At 39.7% G+C, this 27,590-nt stretch overlaps 1 protein-coding gene and 1 long non-coding RNA gene across 9 annotated transcripts in view; one reads left to right on the forward strand and one right to left on the reverse strand.

Moving 5' to 3' along the window:
• Nucleotides 1-2,686: 2,686 nt before the first annotated feature.
• Nucleotides 2,687-27,590, reverse strand: part of clcn2a (chloride channel, voltage-sensitive 2a) — a 51,688-nt gene continuing 26,784 nt past the window's right edge. For 2 of the 8 annotated variants that reach the window (XM_081598593.1, XM_081598588.1), the window contains exons 3-25: nucleotides 24,458-24,589; nucleotides 23,625-23,753; nucleotides 23,111-23,244; nucleotides 22,847-22,927; nucleotides 21,188-21,217; nucleotides 20,655-20,733; nucleotides 16,980-17,105; nucleotides 16,690-16,774; nucleotides 16,256-16,357; nucleotides 14,965-15,067; nucleotides 13,673-13,828; nucleotides 13,421-13,490; nucleotides 13,219-13,323; nucleotides 12,650-12,863; nucleotides 12,382-12,515; nucleotides 11,323-11,567; nucleotides 10,836-10,947; nucleotides 10,486-10,532; nucleotides 8,477-8,545; nucleotides 7,220-7,258; nucleotides 7,026-7,130; nucleotides 6,403-6,489; nucleotides 2,687-6,251 (exon numbers count right to left, since the gene is read on the reverse strand). In XM_081598593.1, the coding sequence (XP_081454719.1) occupies nucleotides 5,745-6,251; nucleotides 6,403-6,489; nucleotides 7,026-7,130; nucleotides 7,220-7,258; nucleotides 8,477-8,545; nucleotides 10,486-10,532; nucleotides 10,836-10,947; nucleotides 11,323-11,567; nucleotides 12,382-12,515; nucleotides 12,650-12,863; nucleotides 13,219-13,323; nucleotides 13,421-13,490; nucleotides 13,673-13,828; nucleotides 14,965-15,067; nucleotides 16,256-16,357; nucleotides 16,690-16,774; nucleotides 16,980-17,105; nucleotides 20,655-20,733; nucleotides 21,188-21,217; nucleotides 22,847-22,927; nucleotides 23,111-23,244; nucleotides 23,625-23,753; nucleotides 24,458-24,589 (2,891 nt within the window). In that variant the 3' untranslated portion in view covers nucleotides 2,687-5,744. The remainder of the gene's footprint in view (nucleotides 6,252-6,402; nucleotides 6,490-7,025; nucleotides 7,131-7,219; nucleotides 7,259-8,476; nucleotides 8,546-10,485; nucleotides 10,533-10,835; nucleotides 10,948-11,322; nucleotides 11,568-12,381; nucleotides 12,516-12,649; nucleotides 12,864-13,218; nucleotides 13,324-13,420; nucleotides 13,491-13,672; nucleotides 13,829-14,964; nucleotides 15,068-16,255; nucleotides 16,358-16,689; nucleotides 16,775-16,979; nucleotides 17,106-20,654; nucleotides 20,734-21,187; nucleotides 21,218-22,846; nucleotides 22,928-23,110; nucleotides 23,245-23,624; nucleotides 23,754-24,457; nucleotides 24,590-27,590) is intronic. The other 6 variants (XM_081598595.1, XM_081598591.1, XM_081598592.1 and 3 more) reach the window with 6 other exon arrangements.
• On the forward strand, nucleotides 8,637-9,043 carry LOC145548073 (uncharacterized). The gene is made up of 2 exons (XR_014084361.1): nucleotides 8,637-8,797; nucleotides 8,885-9,043. It is a non-coding gene; the product is annotated as an uncharacterized LOC145548073 (long non-coding RNA).

A 27,590-nucleotide genomic window follows, 5' to 3' on the forward strand; every position in this document is an offset into this window, starting at 1 on the left:
TCATTCACTGGTGGTTCTTTCTTTTTTCAGTCTTGGCGAAAGCAAAAAAAAAATATTGGGGAATAAAAAAAAAGGAATCAAATTCTGAGTTTTGGTTTTGCACCTTTTTTTTCTTTCAATTTATTCATTCATGTACAAAAACAATTTCGTGTTCTCTGAAAAATAACAATGGTAGTTGAGTTCAAAATGCACAGTCCTCCTATGTACATCAGCATGTAGATTTTCCTCATCTGTGTATTTCTGTATGTACAAAGCATATACAGGCCAGTGTCATATAAAGGGAGATACTACAGACTTATTGCTTAACTAGATACGCTGCAAATTAGCTCAGATGCTCTCTACTATTAATTCCTTATACATTATCTTATAATGCAAGCATTACTGAATGTTCCATATGCACCCAAAAAATGATAGACATTTATTGCACAAACGGAGGGGAAAAAAAAAAAAAAAATCTGGTTTGCTGCAGCTTAGACATGGGCCAGTAACTGGTATCAAGGTAAACCAAGACTTATAAAATGTCACAAAACTGTGATAATTTCACATCTGATCATTCTCAAGATTTGAATAATTTTTTTTAATAAGACGTCAGAGAAAATGCAGGAATGTTTGTTTTTCTCCAGCTCTATGGCTTATAGAGTAATGCACCACCCAGCCCCACCTGTTGCTGCACACTCGTGTTCAGCTGCTCAGAGGAAAGCTACTAAACATTTCCCTCCCTTACGAGTGTGAGGCAATAACATAAAATGGCATTTAAAAAGTCAATTTCCCCAATTCTATTCAAAAAGTATAGCTTAATATCTCCTTTAGATCCAGAAAATGCAACTTTGTGTGAATTTGAACAGATACCACTTACAGCTAATGAAATTATTTTAATGTTACAGTTAAGAACTTGTACAGAAACGTTGTTTTGGCCTCCACAACTACAGGGGAGACTGCTGAATGAATGGACAGTCACTGACAGGCTCGGTAACAAGAAGAAGGGTAAGTCACCAAATCCCGATTCTGTTTGCTTTACAGAATCCAAACATGTTAATGGAAACAGGAGTGCAAGGAAAAAAGTTTGCCTGTGTGCAGTTCTGATATCAGGGAATCCTGAAGCACTTGCTGATGAGCTTTATAAAGATGCTGATGTTTACTTTCCAGCAGGGCTTGGCACAATGCCTGCCCACAATGCCAAAAGTAGCAATAGCTGCCTTAGTGGTCATGGTGTTATTGTGCTTGATTGGCCAGCAAACAAAACCCCTTAGGGAATTGTCAGAATGAAGATGAGAGACACCAGACCCGATGTAGATGATCTGAAGTCTGCTATTAAAGCCACCTGGGTGTCTTAACACCACAGCAGTGGCACAGGCTGATTGCCTCCATCATTTACTGCAGTTTTCCATGCAAAAGGAGGAAATACGGAAATACTGAGTGCATGCACTGCGTGGACTTACTTTTTATTAGGATGACATTTCTACAATTGAAAATGTTACTCTTTTTTTTGTCCTATATAATACTCTCTCTTTCTGAGAATTAATTGAAAGTTTTCATTAGCGGTAAGTAAAAAAAACATTTAAGAATAAGAAAATATCATTTGCACATTCTGATTTGTCAAGTTACTAATAAAAGACAAATTCAGCTGATTTTTTTTCAGTTGTTATAAACATAAAAAGTCTTTTGGTGGTAATTTAATTAATATCTGTCACTTCCATTAAGGTAATGCTGTTTCGAATCTACAGCTGACAAACAAAGAGTCGTATTTTTGTTAGCCAGCAGGAAAGCAGAATGGATACCTGAGCAGACAACCTGAATAATTAATCAGTTTGTTAGTTTTTCAGTTTTGGTCTTACGAAAAAAAAAGAAAGAAAAAAAAAGACGTCAAGACTTGGTTTCCATAATAATTCTTGAAAACTGTTATTAAATTCAGCAGGGGTTTATTCTTCAGTTTATGCACAAACACCTAAATAACACCGACTTTTATAATCTCAGTGAACTGTCTGCATGGGTAGCAGCAGCAGGGTTAATGGTCGTAAACCCATTTAGACAATGTTATGAATTATTGTGTGAAAATGTTTCTCTTCACATTGTTAAAACCAATATATTTTTTTACTCAGGGCAAAAAAAAGGAAAATCTCATACTGGCCCATGCCTCCTGCAGCCAATTCACAAATGATAAAAAAAAGAAAAAAACGAGTTGAAGCCAAAAGAAATCCATCAGCAGTATTCACAGAGCTTTTCAGGCTTTGTACAGCGGTTAAACTGCTCCTTTAGGGCCCAGGCTGGATTGAACGTACTCTGTTATATAGAGACGGTAAATACACACCGAGGAGCGTTTGTCAGTGTTTGTGTGTGTGTGTGCTCTGTACAACAGCCTGTAAATTTTGCAACTACGGCCCTCATTAGTCATGCACTTTAAACTCACATAGAGCAGCAGAAGATGTTCGGATGATGAAACGGACTCTCTATGTCGTCCTTACGGAGTCGGCCGCTGTAGAGCCGAACAAGGCGCCAACGGCGACTGGTGTTAAGATGGTAATTACAATGTGCTTTACTGCTAAGTTGGGAGCCCTGTGTCCAGCTGCAAGGATCTTTAGAAGCTGCCTTTGTCGTCGCTTGAACAGATCCCAGAAAATACATTTTTGGGGGCTGATCCGTAGACCAGTATCCAATACCAAAAGAAAGACCAATGCTGATGACAGTATACCTTAAATAATACAGTCTGCAATTTCCCTTTGCTTTATTAATAACATGGACGTATTGCATTTCATTTGACACATAAACCAATAACACATGTTGTTATTAGTCATGGACAGAGACTCTTAGATTTGTGCATTGCTCGTACATTAGGTAGTTTGGATCAATACCATCGTGTGCTTATGTCAGTAATTCCCTTGTCATTCTGTGCTTTCAGTGTTATTCGCTCTTTTCAGTTTTTAGCCCACATTATTCCCACAGGAGCCAATGATTCCATGCACTTTTTGTTGGCTCCCACTCAACAGGATCTTGTTTTGGCGAATTCAACGTAGGACCAGATTTAATTATGGAAAGTTTTTGGTCGCTCACACATGCAGACATCTAAAACACATACACACGCACGCATACAAATATAAAACTGTAAAGCTGGTGTTGTTATATGTTAATGTCAACAAATCCAATTTGAAAGACTTAAACAACAAAGTACTCTAAAATTAGACAATGGGGCTTCGTGTGCTCGTGGAACAGACGTAACTATACTAGCGCTAGCACACATTTACCACGTATTATCATTTACTAAAAAATGGTGTGGACACCATCTCATTTTTTTGTGTTAGGAGGACGTAATAAAGCATCGCTTAGTCTTTAACAGGTCTTAAAATTCGGTGAATAGCCTCAGCTGAAATGTAGCGGCTCATAACATCTTATAGTGTCATAAATTAATATCTACAAAGCTTAAATGCAGAAACACTGTGTGAGAAACCAGGAAAAATATTGCTGCTTTACGTAAATGCAGATGAAGAGTAACAGCATGTTGCTTCTTATCAAACGTCCCAGATTACCTGAAAAATAGCAAAGGGGACCGTCTGATTAAAGCAGACGTTCGGGGAAGTTGCAGGTTGCGAGTGTTCTTGTGTCGAATATCAACACAAACAAATAAACAAATTCATTTTGTAAAATAAATAAATAAATGTTGCTTAAACAATTCACAATGAGACAACCTCTTGTGAGTCCTACATTTAAACAAACCACAAGACTATATGGAACAATGCATTATTAAGGCCACTGATGTTTTGTTATAATGCAAAAAAAACAAAAACATTTTTAGTCAAATCAATCAAGCTCAGCAAACACCTCACTACTGTGAGGCACAGTGTTGGAGGAGGGATGAGTGGGCTTGTTTAGCCCAGAACCGTAGGCATACGACACGCCCCAGACAATACCACCCCGGGCAGAGAACCATAATGCAGAAATAAAGACCCTAAGATAAAGTATATGATATTATCTATCACAGAGTTAATGTTTCACCTTATAGAACACCGATTCTTTAAAATCTACATCAGAAAGCTGCACCAAAATCTTAGCACGCTGTGTAAAATGTAAAATAGTACTCAGTAATTTCAGACCTCAACCTGAATAAAATGCTCTCGAAGCTGAGCATGAACTGCCGCCTGCAAATTATAAAGAAGTCACAGAAAAGACAATTACTGTACGGTACTGCTGTTAAATTTAGTGCTCGCTGAATAATGGTGGATATATTATTCACACAGTGGTTCTGAGTTCTGACAATATGTAATGCGCTATGAGCCGTTTCTGACCTGATGTTGTATTTACCGTGATTTTTAGACCATAAAAGAACCAAACACATTTTTTTATTTATGTCTTCATGAAATAGGCGCATGCACTCTGATCTCACTGTTAACACTTTTTGTTTGTTGCAACCACAAACATTAATAGATTTTAATGGGATTTTAAGACACCAGTATAGAGTAACATGTAATTGCGAACTGAAAGGGAAAAGATACAAAAATATGAAAATGTGTATGTTCTAATCAACCCATTTCTCTAAATAAAATCATGTGTGACCAATTGCCTCCTGGTTAGAAAATAGAGTCCAGGTGTGTTTTGTTTATTTTAAACACTGAGGATACAGCCATGCTGCAAACGCCTCAGGGAAAAACCAATTATTAGTAGAAAAAAATAAAATAAAACAAATGCTTGCAGTTTTGAATTGCCACTCTAGGAGGCAAGAAGGGCCTCTGGTCAGATTAAAGCAAAACTTAATGGGCAGATGTCACATTTTAAGCATTTCATTCATAAATAAAAGTATTTTTTCTCTTTCCTCTTGAAATCCCAATAAAATGCATTGAAGTGTGTAGTTGTGATGTGACCAATAATAGTAAGAATAAGTTTAGGGGGTAATATTAAACATATTGCCATTTGCCAATGAGTCACTCAAATGCTTCAGCAGACACCCCTTTGCTTACAATCAATAGGACTTATTTTAACCAATCACATGACTCGAGCCAATTACTTCAGCAAAAGATTACACACCTGAAATCTTTAGACCCGAATCACAAAACAGGTATCCCGTTTTATCCACAACTGTGATGTAGAAGATCTTCTTGTGATCAGGGGTTTGTTAATCTCACAAGTATCCAGCTACTTCAGAAGGAACTCTGATTAACATCAGGAGCCAATCTAGGCACTAACTAGTCCTTGTTGAGTTTCTCTACCAGCTCAGCATTGCTCCCCTGCAACAATGCAAATACTCCTAAATAGACACTTCACACTTATTTTTAGTCAAATAACAGTTTTCTTCCCTGTTGAGGCCAAGTTGCTTTTTTTTTTCCTACATTGTGACTTGGTTAGCAAAATTCAGTTTCGCTGTTCAGCTGTGATTTGTGAGCCTTGTGCTTTAAGCTTTCTGACTTCACACCTCCTGATTTCCTGTTTGTCGTTAACAAACTTTATCAGCAGCACACGAGGGGGAAAGGAGGCTTTCTGCAACATTTGTCTGGGACCATCCTTGTTTTCCGACGATAAACAAACCTTGATGCGGACACTTTTGAAAATACAGAAATATTTGGTCTTTCATAAATGATCTGTTGATGGCAAAAAAAAAGAAATAATAAAAATAAAATAAAAAGAAATAAAACCGACCCTCCCCTATCAACAGACATTCGCTCACATCACTGGGTTAGAAACACAAGTGTCTAGGCTGGACTGATGCAAATTTCAGAAACAGATACACTTATGAGGCGACAGTATAGATAAGTTTTAGATTAGCCTTCTGATTGGTCCTTGGTGTGGACAGTGCTACCCTCTCCCCCAGGTTCTGATTGGTCCGTGTTTAGAGTTGGACTCCTGTGCTCTTGCTCCACCTCGTCCGGCGCCGGCGTGGGGTCGGCGGGGTCGTGGTCGCAGCCCAGCTCCGACTCCTCAGTGTGAGAGGGGCTACAGTCAAAAGTAAACTCTGATTGGTCCTCGGTGAATGAGGGGCTTTCTTGAAGGACGAGGTCTGACAACTGGTTATCACTGTTTTCAAACTGCAAATCAGTCTTGTCTGAGAAGCTGACGGGGACGTCTTTGAACGAAAGGTCCAGCTTTTTCGCCGCATTCGGAGGCTTAGGTTCCCGTGGCAAAGACAGCCCTCTGTGACGCATGCACAGCTTGTGTAGTTCTGTTACCTCAGATACGCTCGTGCTGTTCCCACTGTCACGGAAACTGGCCAGAGGAGGGCGCACTTTCACTCCAGTCACTGTGACCGAGCCCTCGATGGCCTTACGCAGCTGCGAACGCCGAGAAGCAGGCGGCAGGAAAACAGGAAGCAAGCACAGCCAGTGGGAGCACAGAAAAAAAAAGAGAGAGAAAATTGTAAATTAAATATCTTTAAAACAAACACATAAGGGTTAAAAAAAATTTAAGAAATCACATGAGCACCTCTTTGAGAGAAACCACTCCAACTAGCCGTCCCATGCTGGTCACGTAGGCGTGACCCAGGCCCAGCAGAGAGAAGATAGTGTGAGTCTGGGGTGAGGAGGAGAGGTGGGTCATGGCCTGAATACAGACTTGAAAGGGGCTCATTTGCATTTTGCATCTGGGCTGTGTGAACTGTCATGCAGGGAACGGGACAGCATTGTATTTTTGGCTTTCAAGACGGTCACTGAGTCAGATCCAGGCGATCTTAGACTCACTGATCTGTGCTGAGGAGATTTTTCCACAGATTTCATTTACAGAGACAGGATAGTTTAGAATAATTATTCACAGAATATATATATATATATTTTTTAGGACGATTAACTGTTTTTATCCAAATTTAAACTGTTGAATCATGACAGAGCAAATATAGCGATCATATAGAAATGATATTAGAAGCAAGTTAAAGATTTCCTCCAGAACACAGAGACGACATTTGCTCAAGTTATGAACGTTCGGTGAAATAAGAGCACCCTGTTTCTACAGGCGCCGTATCAAATGCAAGCCCTCTTCTGCATGTTTAAATTACAGTTCTGCCAGTTAAATTTAAATCAAATGGTATTAAAGGTCGCTGGCTATTTCTGTACCTTGTGCAGAGACGTTTGCTCCACCAGCTGGAAGGGGGCGGGATCAATCTTGCAGTTCTTGAAATCCACCAGCTGATCAAGCTGCTGATCCTCCCACTCTGCTATCTGCAGAGGGATAGAAACCAGAGTTAAAAAAAAACAAACTGTTTCAAATATCTGAATTACAGAAGTCCTCCTGACTTTTCAAGTCTCACCTCTGAGGGAGTCATGCAATCTTCCACTTCAGAAGACTCCTAAAAATACAAAAAAAAGTGAGACAATCAGTGTTTTTTTTTTCTTATACATAAATCTTTAAAACTGTATAGTTTGGAAAAACACATCAAAACACATTGCAAGGCAGCAGATGGTTTTAGTTTCAATTTTGAAAAAGTTTCAGATGAAAAAAAAAGCGTAATGTGTTTTACTGTGCCTTTTCAGACATAGCCACACCATAATAATGTTTTCATATTTTGTCATAAAACAACAGCAAACTTCAAAGTATTTTGTTGGGATTTTATGTAACAAACTCAAAAGATCAACTAATTTCAAAATAGTCAGCCCAGCTGAGTAAGTAATTTGTAGAGCCACCTGTCACTGCAGATGCATCCCAAATCTTTTATAGTTTGTTTACCACTATTTCAGGTCAAGAGGCTGGATTGTTTGGCTGTTCTTATTTTTATTTATTTATTTTTTTTGCACGATATCTCCAGATCAGGCTGCTTGGATGGAGGGTCTCTGTGACTGGGTCTCTCAAACACTTTAATACTCTTAAATCTACAAACTACTTAATTGTAGCTCTGGCTGTAGGTTCAGGATTGTTATCCTGCTGTATCCTGAGAGCTACCGCCCCAGTCTCAAGTCTTTCACAGCCTGTAGCTGGTGTTCTTCAAGGTTTACTCCCATCCAATGTCTTGTCAACTTCAGCAAAGTTTCCCGTCTCTACAGAAGAAAAAAAAATCCACACGACACGATGCTGCCACCACCATTCGCGGCGACAACAAGGCAAGGTGAACAATGGAACGCTTTTCACCATTCAATCAACTTCTAAATGCACTCTGTTGCATTTTTTAATCTTTGTAAGAGAGGCTTTATATTTCTTTCCAAGATTTATTTGCATGCACTGCATTGAATTAGTCTAAATCCCAAATAAAACATGCTGCGTTTGTGGCTGTAAAACGACAAGATATGGAAAAGATCAAGGGGTGTGAAAACCACTCTACAGTTTCATTAATGCAGGAGAAGAAATATGTTAAAAAATGCACAGTCACACTGAACAAGTTTAGAGTGAAAACATCTGAAAGCACGAGCATCTTGACCAATCTCTCTCTCTCTCTCTCTCTCTCTCTCCCCAAAAAGCCACTCTGATGCTTTTGGTTTGAGCACCACAAATATTTTTGCTCCAGCACTTACTATGCGCACGTCGCAAGGCAACAGTTACTTAGCAACAGTCTCTAGGCGGCAGACAGTCTTACCGCCATGGAGATCCTCACTCCTTTGGGCTTGGGCTTTGTTTTGTCAGGAGACGCCGGCCCGGCCGGACTCTTCCAGCCGGGGGAGAGAAGGCATCACAGCACAAGATTAACACAAGGTTCACATGAAGCGGACAGTTTCTAACCCTGTGTGAACATGGCAGCCAGACTTCTGCAGGGAAGAAGTCTCTGTGATGTAAGCACAGCTTTACTGAAAGGCTGTAATTACTGCACCACAGATGAAGACGAGGGGACGAGGTCTTTACGAGACACCCGATTCTACCGCAGCTCTTTTGAATGCTTTACGTACAAGCCAGGATAAATGTATCGTTCGTTCCACATCTTGTTTTTAAATCCTCTTTGAACATCTACCACAGAAGAAACTGTGTTAACTATATTTACTTATTTCAGAAGGATGAACTCCCATTACAATGAAGGCCAAAGAGGAGGATAAGACTAAAACCCACACGTTTGAGTCATCAAACTACTAGCGAGCCTTTTTTCTGTTCCGCTTTGGAAAAACTCAGTTCAATTTATAATTAAGCTCATAAAATTTAAACGTATGTTTAATTTTGTCTCTTTGTTTCAGTGTTTAGTTTAGGAAACTCAACATACTATGGTACAGCAGTAGTGGCTGTTCTACATTTACACGATGACATGTTTTTATTTTGAACCAAATAGTAACTAGAAAATAATCATTCTGATTTGTTTTATTATTAGTATTATTAAGCATGATCTTGCTACTATATATTATTCTAACAAACTAATCATGATATTAATGATAAATGAAAGGAAAATCTAAATGTTTCTGATGGCAAAAATTTAATACAAATATTCTTTTGTTAGTAAAAGTTTAAAATGATTAAAGATTCGTTTACTGACGCACTACCTTCACAAAATAAACACCTCACTGCTGTTGCAGTGGCTTCCTCTCGATTTCACTTTCCAACCTTTATGTCAGCAGATCTTGTAGTCAGACGGGGAAAAGAAATCACACATTAAGAAATACATTTTTAAAAGCATTTTTGGTGGCACAATTACTGCCAACTCCCAACAGTTCATCTAAAATTAATGTCACAGAAGTAATTTTGCCACTTTTACTTTAGTTTTATAGGTTGATCAGGGTTTGTATAACTTCCAGTAATTACGTGGTGACTTTCGGTGTCCCTGGAATAAATTTATGAACATGAAGCACGGGCCCATTTTTCTTAGCTGTTGTCCACTCGGGTGGATAAGGACCCAAGGTGATCTTGCCTCCATGGAACGAGGAGGCTAATGAATGAAGTTAAAAAAAAATAAAATAAAAAAAACTTACTGTTAGAAAGTCATAGCAAAGACAAGTTGGTGTCAGAAGAAGGTTTTAGATGCTATCTACATGGTAATGAGTTGTTTGCAGAGGCAGCCCACAAAAAGGTATCTACCATCACAAAACCATGTGGAGATAATACTTTTAGTGCTACAGGGAATTCAGCTGGACCTGTATGCTTTGGTCAGATTAATTTAAGATTGAATTTTTCCTCCAACAAGCAGAAAAAATTCTTGGGGTGATGCTCCGGGTCTATTTCTCTTAGAACATGTAGAGTTCATATTTTTTACCTCGCTGAGTAAAAGTCGTCAAATTAACGGCCGGGTTTTTCCACGCTGTTTATTGTCATAAACACGCTGTGTTTATGCGGGAAGCTGAAGAAGTCAAAGACAGACCGATAGCTGTGCCTCGACTCGTGGCTCCGCCTCTGGGCCAAACTCTGACTAAAGCGAAGTGAAATGTAGGATGTTGGAAGACTGGCAGTGAGAGCGCTGTGCAGTCACCAACTGATCGGATGGAGCTGTGCACAGCGAGAACCGAATGACATCCCACTGCAAAGCTCTGGTGCCTTTGGGTGAGTCCTATCCGACAGCAACAGGACAGCAATGAGCCATGGACTCAGAGAGAGCGCATCTTCCCACACAGCACATGTCACACTCGTCCTTCCACGTAAAGCTCACACCTAAATAAACTCGGTTTTTCTCACCTCCAGCAGCTCGTTGTCCGGATCCGCACAGGAGAGGGTCTGTGAGCCTGACGGAGGTAAAAAAAAAAATTAAAACTTGAACAGATTTTATTAAATCTGCTTTTGATACTTAACAGTGTTAAACAGTGCCTTGAAAAGTGTTTTTATCAGAGACAAAACTTTTAACTACCAGTTTTTGCTCCGTTTACAGCTAAGGTTATATCTACACATAAACGCAATAAACAAACATTTGTGCATATAATATGACAAACTGTTGAACGTCTAAAACGTGTCAATGCTTTTGCAAGGCACAAAATTAACATGTTCCAGTTCTTGTTTCTTGTCCGCACATCTTGGTTTAAGTCACTTACTGTTTGGCGTCTCTGCGTCGCTGATGGCCGACACGGTTTTCAAGGCTGATTTCAGAGGAAGCTGAGCGTTGGAAGCCACCGGGCTGAAGGAGGAAGACTCCTCTGTGGAGATCTGCACGGACAACGCATTAACAGGAGAGAACGGACACAGACACATGCAGACAAATACACAAACGCACACAGATCGGCCAAGCGCATGCACAGAAACAAACAGGACAGCACGGGTAAAGGCACAGACAACAGAGACACAAAGGAGAGATGTTAATAGAAAAGTTTTAATATTTCACATTTTGTATATTTTTTCAAAACACTTACCACCACCACAAAAAAAAAAAACTAAATAAATAAAAAAGCTGCAGCTGTGCCTTTACCTACTGCTCGGTGCTTCACTCATGCTGTTTCTGATCTACTTCTAGTCTACTGCTGCATCCCACCCCAAGCCTGAGCTCCACCCGACCCTGCCCCGGCGCCCCCGGACGCCTCACACCTGCTGGGTGCTCACCAGGAAGCGGACAACTTGGCGAGCACTGGTGTTGGTGGGAGTGTTGAGGTGAACGTGGGCGCAGGGGGAGCTGGGGGTGCTGTCGGAGGTCAGGCTGGGCAGGGGATCGTGAGCACCGTTGTCCTGGGCCAGCTGACGAAGGTACTCGAGCCTCCGCTGGCGGCTCAGCTGGAGAGACAGGAGCGACTGGAGCTGCAATCGCTCTATGGAGCCCAGCAGGATCATGGAGTCTGAGGGAGATGAAGGCCAGGTCAGTCTGTCATGCATTAAATCAGCAGGAAAAAGTGAAACCATCCTGTATTGGCTCATAAAACGCAGATCCCCCTCTGTTTTTGTGCCTTTTATACAAGCATCTACTTCCTATTACCTGGCATTACAGATATTCTGTTTTGTACGGACAGAAGGAGTGAGTGAGACGGAGACCACACACCAAGCTAATTATTGTGGGCACCAAGTGGTCACTCAGCGGTGCAGAAAATGTTAAAAGGGAATTAAGTTCAGGTCAGGCTGGAGGACATTTAAAACAATTTAAAATATGACATTTTTAATATGCTCCAATGTAAAAAGGATAACGGAAAAACACAATGTGCATTGATAAGAACAAGAAAAAAACTGTGAAAAAGAAGGAAAAAACCCTTTAAATTTATTTTCAGCAGCATTTTGAGAATAAACAAAACATACAATGGGTTATACTGTATATTGTAATTTCATAGTCAATCGATTTGTAAACAGAACGGGGGAAAATGAAAAAAAAAAACATCTGGAGGAGGTAAGGAAAGAAGAAATGACATGGATAAGTGAAGAAGTTCAAAAGAAACAAATTAGAAACTCTGAGTTCAAAATGCTTAGGGTGTGTTTATAGCAACTAATAATAAATAAGATTATCAGAAAGGAAAACACCTCTGATGCCGTCCAAATTCAAAATAGAAATTTTCCTCTTAAGCTGAGAACGATACAAATGTTCTAACAAAATCTAAAGACCCTGTCCCTGGCTGAGCCTCCCCCTGTTCCAAACAAGAAAAAAACAAAACAATGAAAACAAACCTCTACATTCAACCAGGGCGAGGGTTTTTAGATGCCCTGTCAGCAGCATCTCCTGCAGGTCTCTGTACGAAGAATTCAAGGTGATGAAGCGCACATCTCGCACCATGATATCCTCTACGCGGATGTTATACTTCCTAAATGATGGAAGAGAAGTTACTAGTTTGGTGATGGAAAGAGAGAGGTCAAAAAATATAAATGAAGTCAAAACAAACGAGGACTCATAATCGCGTTAGGTGAGAGCAAAAAAAAAAAAAAAGGCCAAACTCACTCGTGATGTCCCATCCCCAGCTCTGGTAGATACGGGAGCTTCTTGATGCGAATGATGGAGTCGTAGAGGGACGGCTGGAGCGCTTGTGCCACGGCGTTGGCCAGAATCACTGCGATCATCACAGGCAAGATATGGGAGATCTGACCGGTCAGCTCAAACACAATGACCGCTGTGGAAACAGTGTGAGTGACCGCACCAGAGAGCGCTGCAGCCCCTGCACGGAGAAAAGGAAAAGCAGGTAAATATTTGCCTTCTTAGATCTTCAGTCGCATGAAAAACAGGCTTTCATTACTCTTACTTTAAACAATTCTCATTTAAAGATGCTATTGTTTTTATGTGTTGATTTTGTCATTCAAAATTTGTACTATATTTTGATTCTAACAGTAATCATTGCACCAATCTTATTTTAGATGTTTTGCTACGTAGCATTTGCTGCGTGCAAAGTGATTAATATGTGCTGAAAGTTCAAGGACACAGCAAATAAAGTCACCTAAGCCGCATAAGATGACTATAAAATCCTAAGTAGAAGGAGCTGGGAGGAGTATAAAAGCTGATTTATAGCAACTCACCAACAACAGCATAACCACCGGGAACTATAGGATACACATCTCCGTGGATGCCATCGGGGAACATGGTTGCCATGATTTCACCAACTAATCTGCCGAATGCTGCACCTGTCAGTCAACAACACACACAGAACGCCGTTCGTCCTTAAGAGCTCCCTGGGAAAAAAAAAAGAAAAAAAAGGAAAGATGCCGACTGTTCATTCACCAATAAGAAAGACGGGCATGAAGGCTCCACACGGGACCGGCATGGTGGTGGCGACAGCAGACATCCAGAACTGAAACACAGAGAAACGTTTGGGTGAAAAAATAAAATGCAGAGCTTTAGGCCATAGTCTGCTGTGAATACCTTGTGGCCAGATACGGTCAGCAGTTACACAGAAAGACGAATATCGCGCTACGCAAACTTTGTGACTTCATGAAAATATGACGGAAGCGGGTAAAAGCAGTCAGCGTTCACCTTCATGACGATGAAGAGGATGAGCGTGATGAAGACGTTGACCTGGGGGTGTTTCCAGGCGTGATGGTGGCTGATGTAGTCAAACTCCTCGGCCACACCCTGGCGACACCAGGTGCGGTTGTCGAACAGAGCAACCAGAGACTCGTGCTGTGTCAGCTGACAGACAGGAAAACCGTCCGTCAGTTCAGAGTGTAACAGAAACAAACCCTCGCCACAACATAGATGTGGCACTCGCACAAATAAGGAAAAAATAAAAAATTTGGTAACACTTTAGTTGACGGGATGTGCATAAGACCGACATTACACCGTCATAAACATGACAACATCTGTTATGAACATGAACGTGTCTTTATGAATGTTTATGACAGTTGTCATGAAGTGTCATTTGGTAAATAATGACACTTTTAATGTAAAGTTGCTCTAAAAGTTGCATTAAAAGCCCATTAGGAGTGCCAACTTTGCATTTAAGTGTTGTTATAAGCACAGGAATGGAAAGTTGGCCATTTTAATTGACTTTTAAAGCAACTTTTAGGGCAACTTTGCAATAAAAATTTCATTATTTACTGAATGACACTTCATGACAACAGTCAGACATTCATAAAGACTCCTTCATGCTCATGACAGATGTTATGTCATGTTTATGACGGTGTATTGTCAGTCTTATGCACACCCCCTTCTTTTTCCCTTTATGATAAGTTTTATTAAATAATTCCTATTTGCTAAATGACCAAATATTAAAAAATAATTTTTAAAAAGATCGCTTTGATTTGTTTCTTAAAAATTGAACACACCTCTTCTTTGTGCGACATCCTGGGATGAACACAATAAATCAGTTAAGATGCCAACAAGCTATTCCTAGCGTACAAGATCCAGATGTTACCAAACACTCAGAAAACCTCTGAAAAATATCTAATTCTTAAATACAAATATTTTATTCATCCTAACTGACTGAAGACAGAAAAAGTTAACATTAGTGAGGGGAGGGGGGGGGGGGGGTTACTTGTCTTTTTATGCAGTGTAAAACTAGAGTTTTACATGTTGGGTTTACTGAACCAAAAATACCTTTCAGACCCAATAGCACATCGAGAGCTCAGGAAAAGTGTACGTGTCAACAAGAAATATTTTTGAAACGTCTACCATCTGGGCAAACATATCAGCTGCTAAACAGCTTATTAAGCGAGGGAACTCAGCTTGACACCAACTCTCACTTCATTTAAAATGTCCATCAATTATCTCACAACAAACAGGACGCGCTTCCCTCCTGTCAGAATGGTGTAAGCGCATTTTCTCACCTGTCCAGCCATGAACTGCCCGAAGCCAGGAGGGAACGTGAGCGTGGACACCAGCAGGGTGACGAGGGCGGGGTACACCAGCCGCCTGACAGGAAGAGACGGACTGTGGGGTCATTAATGGGGGTGCTCTTCACGCCGTGAGTAAAGCAGTTGATTCACCGCTCTATGTTTAACTGTTGACGATGACACGTGTCGAACTAGCCTACTTTTCTCCAGAACGACGCTATCACTGTGACACACAGTGTGAGGGAGTAGGTGTTAAGATGGTAAACATAAGTGAAAAAGAGCATGGGGGCTTACGGTCGGAGGGTGCAAAAAAACAACAACAACAGAAATGTGGCATTTCAGAAAACAACGATTAACAACGACACATTGTGCTTAGGGTGATATATTCTTTTATATTCCAGGCTTATTGTTTCCTAACTCTATTTTAGTTCTGCTTTTTTATGTTTTGTTCTTTCTTTTGGTGTTTGATTTCTATGACGTTTGATCTCTAAGCCTGGTTTGAGTTACTTTTGTAAAACATGGGGGAGGAAGACTCCTGAGCAACACTACTGGTTTATACACTTGTATATATTGGGTCATATAATCCTATTTACTTACATTAAAGCAAAGTTATGCCAAAGGGCCAGTTGTGGCAAAATGTACTGATAAAACTTATTAGCAAAACATTCAAATATTAATAAACAGCTGTCTGCATTCGATGGGTACTTCTTAAAATCAAATAATGTTGAACATCTTTTCATGCTGATGTATTTTGGCAGGCAAAAACTAAATTTATTTGACAGATAAAATAATGTTTAAGGACACTACTGTTGTTTTGAAGGTTACTGTGTGTCCCTCTGAAGGGACACACAAAAAGCTATGATGAGTCATATTTGACCCCCAGGTCTTGAGTTTGACCCATGAGCATTAAAGCATATTAAAAAAGTTTTTTTGTGAATTTTTGCCATTTTGACTAAAGGTACTTTTTTCAGTCTTTCTGTTTTTCAAAGACAACGTGAGTGTGCGTGTCGTCATTGGTTTTAGGATGTAACTGCTGTTTGCTTTGTCTCTGTACTTTATCCACCTCCTGATGTTGTCCTTTAAGGATTTATGACAGAATCTTAGAATCATCATCATCATCGACATCAGCAGCATCATCATCATCATCATCATCATCATCATCATCATCATCATCATCATCATCATCAACAGCAGCAGCAGCAGCAGCAGCAGCAGCAGCAGCATATTGAGCCTAATTGGTGCTCATAAAGTAAAGAAACCAGGACCAGATACATCCGATACTCACTTCCTCAGCAGGAACTTGTTAATGGTCTTTTGCTTCCTCATGCACTCCACAATGTGCCGATTCAGGTACACAAACAGAGCTCCCCCGAACCCACAAGCAATCCTGCAAACAGAAAGACACGACTGGTTTCCTAAAGCAGAAACAACCGCAGACATCGGTTAAGTCAATAATTGTTGGACGCTCTCTCACGGGAAGACAGTATTCCAATTTCCTGATTTTAGGAACATTTTAGCATTCCAACTAACGCGGCACAGGCTGATCCAGATCCATTATTCGCAAAGTTTATTTTATGCCACATTCCTTGAATAAAAATCAGCCTTCAAATTCTAAGCAGCAAAATGGCCTCTGTAGGAGAGGAAGGCTCGATAAAATTCGAATATCCTCTGAAACTGAATTCTGTGCAATGCAGAGCCACTCCCGAGAAACACACCCACCCGAGGATGGCGAACGCCGGCAGCTCCTGAAGGTCGAAAGGGAAATCCAGACGGAAGCGTGTCTTAAAGAGAGCAGTGATGGTCTCTGGGGAAAAGAAGATTGTTTTCACTCTGCTGCAGACAGCATGCAGCCATGAATGACAATCTGTCAGCTTGACTTTTGTATTAAGAACGACTGAATGACAAAATGCATATAGAAGCCATTGTGCAACAGATCTGCTCTGCCGCACAGGTGAAGTCGCACAAATATTCAGAGATTTGTAAACAAAGTAACACTCAGTTTCTTGTACCTTCCTCCTGGTTCGAGACGGTCAGCAATCTGAACACGAACGCACTGAAGGTGGCAGCAAAGAAGCCCCTCCAGTAGTTCCTGACTGCAAAAAACGTTGACGTGACTTCGATACTGAACAGCACACCTGCAACGCACAAATATACACTGAGAGAATCACACATTTTAGCACCGAGAGACGACCACAGGGCCTTGCAAACAAGTATTTAAACTCCTACAGATTTTTACATTTTTGCCATGTTAAAACTACAAACCTTTATTTCTTCTACTGGGGTTTTATGTGATTAAAAAAAAACACAAGGTAGTAAATAGTTTGGAAGTCAGAGTAAAATAAGACATCTTTTTTTTTTAAATAAAATAAAATAAAATTAGGAAAAGTATGACTTGCATTTGAACTGAACTGTTGCATAATTTGGTTTTACAGTGTTGACATGGGGAGGCTGAATAGAATATATTTGTGTACAATTTTTAAAACTGTCTTTTTTCTATCACTTCTCAAATCATCATCCTGATCATTTTATTTTTTTTACTCAAATTATTACGTGACAATGACACTACTGAGGTGTTGCAGACACCAACAATTTCAGAAAAAGGGCATTACTTTAGTAATTGATAAAACTTCTTTTTTATACATAAAAAAAGTTGAAGTCAGCAGATTAAAAAGTTAAAGTTAAAGTTGAAGTCAGCAGATTAAAAAAAAGCAATTAAAAGTGAGAAGATACAATGGTTATAAATACTTTTGCAAGGCACTATACCTGCAGCTTGATAAATGACATTCATGATTCCAAAAAGTTTCAATCCTATGGTGCAAGTATTTCAATTTCCTTATTCCTTAGCTGTTCATTCTGCCAATAAAACAAAAAACATTTATATATCTAATCAATTACCAAACAATAAACAACCAATTTCAGATTGTTTAAATTCTGGTTAAATATTAAACTGGTTGTTAGACAAATGCTGTAAATCTCTCAGTAACTATACGGTACAAACTGTTCTGATGTCACTGTGAGTTTATTTCAGATCTGTAAATGAATGAGACAACGCGTCAATCATGTCCCAAAAAAACCCCAACAAGCCCCGTCCGTCTTTGTCTGTCTAGAAGCGTCAGCTCAAACAAAACAGTTATCAAGAGGTCTTGATTAAAATAATTCGACTCTGTGGTAAGGGAAGATGCTGACGAAGAAAGTGTTATTTCAGTCGATTGTGCAGTTTTACATAGGTAAAAAAGAATAAGCATCATATTAATTTAAATAAATCAAAAGAGACCTTAGCCAGATAAAGTAATTTCCAATATTTAAAATCAGTTCTATAAATAATGTCAGAGGACAGCTTCTGATCTTCTTTCGTTGCTTAGAAAAAATTAAAAAAAATAAAACGAAGTTCAAACATTTCCCTGAGTGGGCGAGTCCATCTGTTTCTGAAAACACGCCGTCGAAAGAAGAGCAGCTGCTGAAACCGAACGTGATTCATCATTTTAACATTTTATCCACCAGATTTTTCAAGTTTAGAAAGTCTTGACATGAATCAAAGAGTGGGCGAAGTGTGCATTTTGACCTAGAAGTAAGAAGAGAGTTCAAGGCCCATCAACAAATAAAAACGTAACGAATGACCCAGATGATAAAGCTCTGAACTGACTTTTACGTTGCTGTGACGTTTTTACTTGTCATGTCCGTTTTTGATTGAAATGGACATGACCACTTTGTCTTTCACTTTTTACCTTTTTATAGCTTTCGTCAACATCTCTAACGAAGTAAACAAACTTATGACGCTGTGAAACAAAGCCCACTTTAGAGCCACTTAATTTTCAACCTGACAAAACTAGGAAACCAGGACCTGCTGTGTAAAATTTTATCATTTCAAGATTCTACAGATGGAAAACCAGATGTGCAACCCATCTGTAAATTTTCTTCACCCAGTCAGTCCAGTTCACACTTTGCAGAGATGTTGAAGTTCATCCCTGCAGTTATGGTGTGGAAGTGTCCACACAGGACAGACAACACGATTGTTGTCTGTCCTGTGGTAAGACGATCGTTGACACACACACACGCAGACGCACACACTCACGCACACTGCAGCTCTACCTAGCACCCTATAATCTGAGCATGGATGAAATGTGAAATATCTTTCTGCGAGGGACCATAGAAGTTCAGACCATTTTTTTCTTTGGAATAAACACATTAGAGGCTGAGTTTTTTTTTCTTTCAAAGATTCCCTTAAAACGACTTGGAAAAGCGAGAAATAGCGTTTGATTTCAGTTTGAACTTTCTGAAGTAATACTGAAATAAAATAAAACAACTTCAGAGGTTACATTGTCAGCTTTTTTAGTTTTTCACTAGTGCTTTGCAAACTTTCTATGCATATTCCTTTTGAGATAATCTGCTGACTAATATAATGACGGAAAAAAAACCCACACATTCCGATTGTTACTTTTAATATTTATGTAAAATCATGAAAATGCTTTATGAAGATAACATAATTGGTTAAAATGATTTGTTTTTATTTCTTTCAAAAGTGTAATTTGTGTATATTCTTGTGCAAAGTGTACAATAAACATATATATTTTGTTTTAACACACACGCACGCACACACACTCAAAAACACATGAAAAAATTAAGAAATAATTGTTTTTTTTTTACGGCTGTGTTTAGACCATTGTGGCAACATCTACAAATTCAACTTCAAGCATGTCTGTCTGAATCTCTATAATATAATAAATAAAGTAAAAAAAAATATGTCAGTCTTTTTCTTAAAAGCTAACTAACTTTTACAGGCATGCTGACTCCCAATTGTTTGCAGTTCTTTTTGTCCCCTTCCTGAACTGGGCTTTATGTTGTGGCCTGGAGGAGAGTAAGCCCCTGAAAATCTAAGTGCTCTCTTCAGTGTAGAGAGGAGAGCATCAGCAAGCCAGAGGGTTGGTTGAGGTACCCTGGGATCTGTTGGGCTGGTGTCGAGTCTAAAAAGTTTGCAGGTGTTGTAGTTCACTGTGGAGTAGTCTTAGCTGGGAGCTAGAGGTCCAAACGGAACCGTCCTGTCTGTCGTATTGAGCTTTTTTTCAATGCGACCCATAAAATGAGATTAAAAGCACAATAGCTAAATTGAATTTCCTCGTAGAGCGACTAAACACCTGGCATTCTGCACTCAGACATCCAGGAGGAGCTTCTGAGGGGGCTCAGTATGTAAATAATAGATTTTCTTTGCAGCCTTTCTGGGCAGACTGATAGCTTGCAGGGTAGAGTCAGACATCGCTGGAGTGGGTTACATGTGTCTCCGGAGCTTGGAACGCCGGGAGGAGCTGGAAAGCCTCTCAGGAGGGAAGGACGTCGGGAACACCCTGCTTAGCCTGTTGCCACCAAGACCAAACCTCGGATGAGTGGAGGAAAATGGATGGACGGATGAATGGATGGACAGATGGAACTCCTGGTTGAGTTGACATGGAATGTCCCACAAGGAACAATGGGAAACATAAATATACATGTAAGCTCGCATGGCAGGTCAGGCTGATAGTTGTGGAGATACAGGATTCTGCACTGACTGAAAGAATTACAACAATACTCTGGCCTAGCTTACAACTCCTACAACTAAAAGGGCAAAACATTCTCTTCATCCAGCTAGCTTTTGCATTTATCTACCGTTCCTGGGTCAAGTTCAGTCAGAGGCCTCAGCGGCCGAGTCTTACCTCCGATAGGCGCAGCAAAGCAGCAGCCAACACCCACAGCACAGGCAGCCGACAGCATCTCCGTGTTCCTCAGCTCATTCTGATTAAAGAAAGTAAGATGTGCACATATACAAAAACAAACAGAGCAATGCATTCGAGACATTCAAACCTGCAGATCCAAGTCAGTGCATGCGTGCATGCAGGTGCCACAAAGCACAATGAAATTTAACTCAAGAAACTCAAAACATTCAAAAGTATCAAGTGTCAAACGTCTGAAATCTGCTCATGTTTGGGTGGTAAGTGTACAGGAGGTCCAATGAAAACCCAGAATTGAGTAAAAAAAAAAAAAATAATGACACGATGAGATGTTTGGACCAAAGTAAAGGCGACACATATTGATGATGCCTCTCTGTCACTGACCACAGGACAGAATCACACACAGCAAAAACGAATGGGAAGACATCAATTTGCCCCGGTTTCTGAAACGGACAACATGGACGATCGATGTTGACGGAGTCGGAAACGGAGAAACTGTTTGACTTGTGCGTCCATACCTTGCTTCCCTCAAAGGGCTCTTCCTTCAGCAGTACGAACAAAACAAAGGTGCAGACGTGACTTTCTTATCCACTAAATCAAACAAGGAGTGAATCTACTTCAGCAGATGCTCATTGTTCATTCAACATTTCCCTGACTGATGTGGAATACTGTCCATGTAGCTGTAGCAATCTGAATCTTTTATAACTGCGCTGTCTGTTCTTTTTTTTTTTCCCCCTTTGGGCATCTCAGCTGTGTATCTTCCCCCATACTGTCAAGGCTGTGTGCAGCGAGGAGAATCCCAGCCCAGGATCCAGTGCAGCAAAAAAGACTGAGGTCCCGGTTGAGCTTTCATGTGCATGGAGGTGAGAGTGTGTCCTGGGGAATGGCAGAAGGTCAAAGAAGCGTCACATACTTTTTCAGAGAATAATAGTTTCTGTTTCTTTCCTTCTGTCATAAATAAAACATTTATTCTTTTGTTAAAACGAAGACTGATTGCAGGTGTGTGTTTTTCTTCATCTGCTGAGAAAAATCAGTATTGTGCTGTTTTTCTAGGCTAACTGACGGGCTCCGTGTCTATGATATGAAATCCCTAATTTGAAGTTTTATTGATCAAACAAAATTAGTTTTTCATAATGGATTTTATTTGGTCATTTCTCTTCCTTTGCTTTTTTATAATTTTCAGTTTGGATTGTTTCATACCTAGAGTAATGCCATCTGCTGTGGGACTTTCCATACCAACCACGCATCAATTCGGATTTGACTTTAGGATGCTTTATGCCTGATCTACTAACGTAATTTAACGCAATTTTCTGCAAAGGCGTGTAAATAGTCTCCAGATACCTTCTGGAATGGCATGTTTTGGTAAATTAAATCATGCTTTCTACAGTTCAACTGAAAAAAAAAATCTGAAAGGAGAAAAATATATTTTTTTAAAATTACAAAGTCAAGAATAACATTTATTTTCTGACCCCTGGAGATTCTGGATGAAACCTGACTGTGTTTGATTTCATCCACCTTTGCAAAAAAAAAATCTCTTTCCACCATCAACATATATTTTTATTCAATTAATTATATAAAGCTTGTTTTTGAGGTGAAATGTACCTTTTAAAAATAATGTAAGCAAGTGTCAATCCAAATTAAAACACATTTCTTTTCAGTAAGTTTGAACTCTGCCTAACCAGGAACATCTGGGTGTTTGTTTTGCTGCATTTATTGACTAATTTGATAGTTTTTATTGGTCAATTGTTGAACTTTTACCATGTAAAACCCTGGTCAGCTATGCTGCTATGCTATATAAATAACTCGACTTGACTAAAATTTGTGTGGTGTAATGTTGTGAAATAACATTTCTTGATGCATTACAGAAAACTTATTAAACATTACCCACAGAACTGATAATCCAGAGAGCATCTCCAAATATCTTTATCTTTATTTTCCTCACCAAGAAAGCGAATACAGGCTTTAGGTTTTTTTTTTTTGTGTGGTGTAATGTTGTGAAATGTTGTGAAATAACATTTCTTGATGCATTACAGAAAACTTATTAAACATTACCCACAGAACTGATAATCCAGAGAGCATCTCCAAATATCTTTATCTTTATTTTCCTCACCAAGAAAGCGAATACAGGCTTTAGGTTTTTTTTTTAATTTACAGTGTAAAACATCTGCTGCGCTCACCATGTAAATCCCTCCGAAAACCGCCGCCATCAATTTGCTCAGGAGAGCAGCACATAGGCTGGCCACGTGAACGAAGGGCCCCTGTGAGGGAGGGTGAAGACAAATGTCACCAAACAAAGATACTAATGAAAGCAATACAACTGTGAGAGCGGAGTGATGCATTTACCTCCCGCGGGGAAAATCATTAAAACCTCTTTAGACAAACAAACCCATACTCAGATTGACATTCTGCTGTGCGGAGCAACGAAGAAAAGGGTCCTCTACCTCTTTCCCCAGAGGCATCCCGCTTCCCAGAGCGCAGGTCAGACCGATGACTTTAGCCACAAAGGTCTTAAAAGTCAGGTACTCCTTGAGAACAACTCCCCTCAGTATTGTTTTCATCTCAGGAATGCCTGAACCTGAGGTAGGAAGAGAGGAGAAAGAGGAAGAGAGGAGAAAGAAATGCCAGGTGGGATGATGGAGTGCAGAGAAAAGATGAGTTGAAAGAAAGCAATTACAGAGAGAAGGGATAAGATGAAGAAACGAAGAGCACAGGAACTGGAGGGAGGGGAGCTGATTGATATTCATACAGTTTTGTGTATGAACGTCTCATCAGCGGTACATTTTATGACTGTCCTGCCCGTAGTGACTCGCAGGACATGTCCTTGGAGCCCTCGCTGTGCACTTCAGAGCCAATTACATTAGTCAAACACAGAAAAAACAACAACAACAACAAAAAAAAACGACTGTGAATTAGAGAGATGAATACATGTTTGTGCATAAATGGTATCTGTCTTACCAACAGCCTGAGGCGCTAGTATCTGAGTGAATCCTGCAGAGAAAGTGATGAGCACCACCGGGTAGGAGACCCAGGCGATGTACTGCAGAAGCATGTTGCTGTCCAGGCCACCATGCATCCATTTCTGTGCTGCACAGACACACACATAAGTCGCGTCATCTCGTTATGAAACAGCAGGAAACAAGGCAACCGGCATCTCTATTCCTCGGTTTTACTTTTCTCTAACTGCATGAATTTGATGTTTTCTTTACAAATAAAAAAGAAACACACACACACACACACTCAGGGAAGGAAAAGCCAGAAATAAAAACATAAAGTCATTAAAGATCTAAAAGGAACTGTATGCTCATCTAATTTACATGTTATTCGTTTCCTGTTAAGAGTAAAATTGTTAGTTCACCTTTTTATGGAGTGAGACTTAAATAGTTACATTTTATGATCATTTTACTGTCCTTCACTGCACTACCATTTATTTTTCGAACGCAGTCTTGACACATACATTACTGGAGACCCACACGTGTGAGACAAGTGGCTGTTTTAGACCAGTTTTAACAAAACTGAAAAAAGCTTCCAAATAAGCAAACAGCAAATCTGAATAGGTTTTAAAATTGACTGAGAAATGTCACAAACAATCTCAACAGTAACAAGTCAACAAGCGACAAAACCGATTTTGGAAGGGAGAAATCTGTGATCAGGGAACTGACCAGTGTCACCAATTCATTACGAGGACTGATGTCTTCAGATTGAAAGCTTAATACATAATGGCAGCCTCTAGGAGAACAACCCATCGTTCAGACATCATCTCTTCTTCTGGCTCCATGTCTCTTTCCTACCTTCTTGGCAAAAGGCGATGGCGTAGTCCATGACCCAGCTGACCAGAGCCATGAGCAGCCCCAGCAAAATGAGGAAGATCCAGTCCTCTCCCACCCGTGAGATCAGGAACTTCTGGCAGCGAGACGCACACACTGATGACGCCAAACGAGAAAGAGAGAGGGAACGTAAAAATAAATCACTGACCAAATTACCTGCTATTGGATAAGATTCAGAAAACACCGGAGTGGGCGAACACAGAGCTGCTCTTTTATAGAGGCCTGGACAAGCCATCACTTTTCTCATTTCAATTATTTCTAATAATTCTACTCACACGGCATTTGCAGCAAATGTTGATAACAACCAAATTAATCTACACATTAAAATAAATTAAAGAAAAATAGTCAATAAGTAGTGAACTGTTGAAAAAAGGGATGTACAAAAAGGCATAAAAAAAAACAAAAATCTGCTAAAATCTGTCAGCATTTAGAAATCCTTACCTCCACTGTGTGTTTATCAGTATCACCTGTTTTAATAATATCTGCTAATTTTTAAAGTTTGCCACTTTGAAACTAATTATAGGTGTGAATTACTGAGGTTGTTTTTGACAAATGGTGTGAATTTAAAGTGAACAGAAGTGTTTGAACTCAGAAAAATGTTGGCATATTTAATACCCTTTTATACCCACTGTTTATAGGTGTTGTAAAAAAAAAAAAGAAAAAAAGAGGAAAACAAACCAAGAGCTAATAAATTCCCAAAAGGCTGTGAAACCTAACACATCTTTTCTTTCTTTTTTTCTTACAGTTTCATGTTGTGAAATCCTGGATACTCACTATCCAGTTTTCTGTGAATAAGCTGGAGTGCTTAGAGGCTGAAAGTGTGAATACGGATTTAGTCTCTTTTATTAACTGCACATTAACAAAAAAAATCATTTGCTAAAGCATCAACAGGACCGAAACCTCCATGAAACAAAACCACCCAACACGATAACAGATCTTTAAATTTGTTTCCGGTTCTCAAGTAAAGTGAAGAAACTAAATTCAGATTTGAAATTTGTGTGAAATATTTTATACGACAATTCACGTTCTGTGGAAATAAACAACCCAGTAAAATTTAAAACAAACTCTCTCAGATCAGCTTATTGTTCAGCTAAAAATAAAGATCACAAGACAAAGAGCTCAATGGACGACAGAGCATCATTTAATCCATTTCAAAATGTGGCAGTAAAAGCTAGGTCATAGTTATAAACTTTACCACAATACAATCTATAAATCTGAGCTAGGTCAACTAAAAGAAGCATCACTGGACTCATTTCCTCACTCCAGTTTGTTAAACAGCCAAAGCCTGGAATTCACTTCAGTATCCAGAGCATTCATCGATGTGGTCATCCCTGGAGGAGACAGAAATATGCCACTAACTCACAGAAAGATCCATATTTCCTAAAACCGCTTCAGTCGAATTACCTTGAACTTCCTTCTTTTGCTAATATGTCCTGTTTTACTTTTGCTAAGTAGAAAGCAGAGGACATAAAACATGTTGTAATGTAATGCTGACGTTCATGAGGCTCTGCATCCAACCCGACCTTGACCCACTCACAATCTGCTAACAACCATGAGCAAACAGTCGGTCTCAAAAATTGTTTCAATTTAATTTGGAATCTGTTGCAAGAATTTAAAACGTTTGTCCTCGGACTCTCTTGATCTAATTTAATCAAGCTGCTACTATTTTAAAAAGAGCAATGAAAAACATATCTAGTTGTAGAAAAAAATGTGGAACACCATGCATCCTTTTTCTTCCCACTCCCCCACAGTTGTGCACCAGTTTGTGATGAAATGGATGAAATCCCCCCCAATGTTTGGGGATGTACCTAAGAGAATGTGTAACAAATGTTCACCTCTGCTTCTCAGCAGCAAATCTTTTTAAAATGTTCAGAAAACAAAAAGTGTCTGAAGGACATCAAAAAAAAAAAAAGAAGCAAACATTGCAGCCCCCTTTTGATGTATGCAGCAGTCAGAACACAATGGAGGTTGTTAAATCTCTGCAAAAAAAACACAACTGTGTGTTTGACAAGCCAAGTTGCCCAGCAGTCAGGCCACCTGCTGAATGGACAGCTGCCAGCAGAGAATGCACAAGCAAGCAGTGTAAACATGCAAACACTCTTAATCAGCTCGACCAGCAGACGAACCAAACGCTAACCTAATGCTTGAAAAGATAAACAATTATCATTATAATCTGCCGTCATGTTTCCAGAGTTAAACATTAATTTCATTTTGGGAAATCTGCAGAAATTTCCGACAATTATTATTTTTTTTCTCATATGGTTCTTGGCACAATGCCTTAAATAGAAGCAATCAAGCAAAACTACAAAACACCTTACACCACCTTAAACATACATGATCTGTCCTCAACTGAATCTTAATGTATAAAAGAGGATTGAAATTGTAAAAAAAATAAATAAAAAAAAATAGGCAAGAATTTTCTCACTTAAAAAAAAAAACTTCCCTCCCTCCAGTCCTCATAAAAATAGTTGTTCACATAAACACAGTGTCTGGCACCTGCGAAGCCTCATGCTTCCGTGCTCATGTTGGCTCGCTCTCACATCCGCAGACTCATGGCATTCGCAGATGTCTTCCACCCCTAATAAAGATCGTCCGCATAGCCAGACAAAATCTTAATCTCCCCTGGCCCTGCACCGCGTCAACAGACACCGACATTGGAATAATAAAGAATTAAACTTATTTTGGATTCTTGCACCGTAAGAGGCACTGAATGCACTGTGAAACACACTACACCTGCACACATAGTACAAAAAACTTGAGTTTTGAGTCACATCAGCCATAAATAACTAAAAAAAAAAAAAAAAAATTCTCTTTGTGAGTCAAAATAAATTCAACGAGGTGCGTGGTTTAAGCTCTCTGACAGGCCTGCAGCTCTGTGTGTGTGTGTGCGTGTGTGTGTGTGTAGGCTGTCTCGTTCAGAAGCAACAGCCACTGATCTGAAACGAGGCTCTTACACTCGAAGTCCATCACCCACAGAGATGCCGCTCCCACACACAGATGCATGAGAGGAGAACACTGAAACGCCCACTTCCTCTAAAAACCTGAAGGAAGCCTCTCCGTGTGCATTACCTAAGAAGACAGTGGCTGGGCAGTGTCT

Source organism: Poecilia reticulata, chromosome 17 (genome assembly GCF_904066995.2).
Source record: "Poecilia reticulata chromosome 17, P_reticulata-male-v2, whole genome shotgun sequence".
Classification (NCBI taxonomy): Eukaryota; Metazoa; Chordata; class Actinopteri; order Cyprinodontiformes; family Poeciliidae; genus Poecilia; species Poecilia reticulata.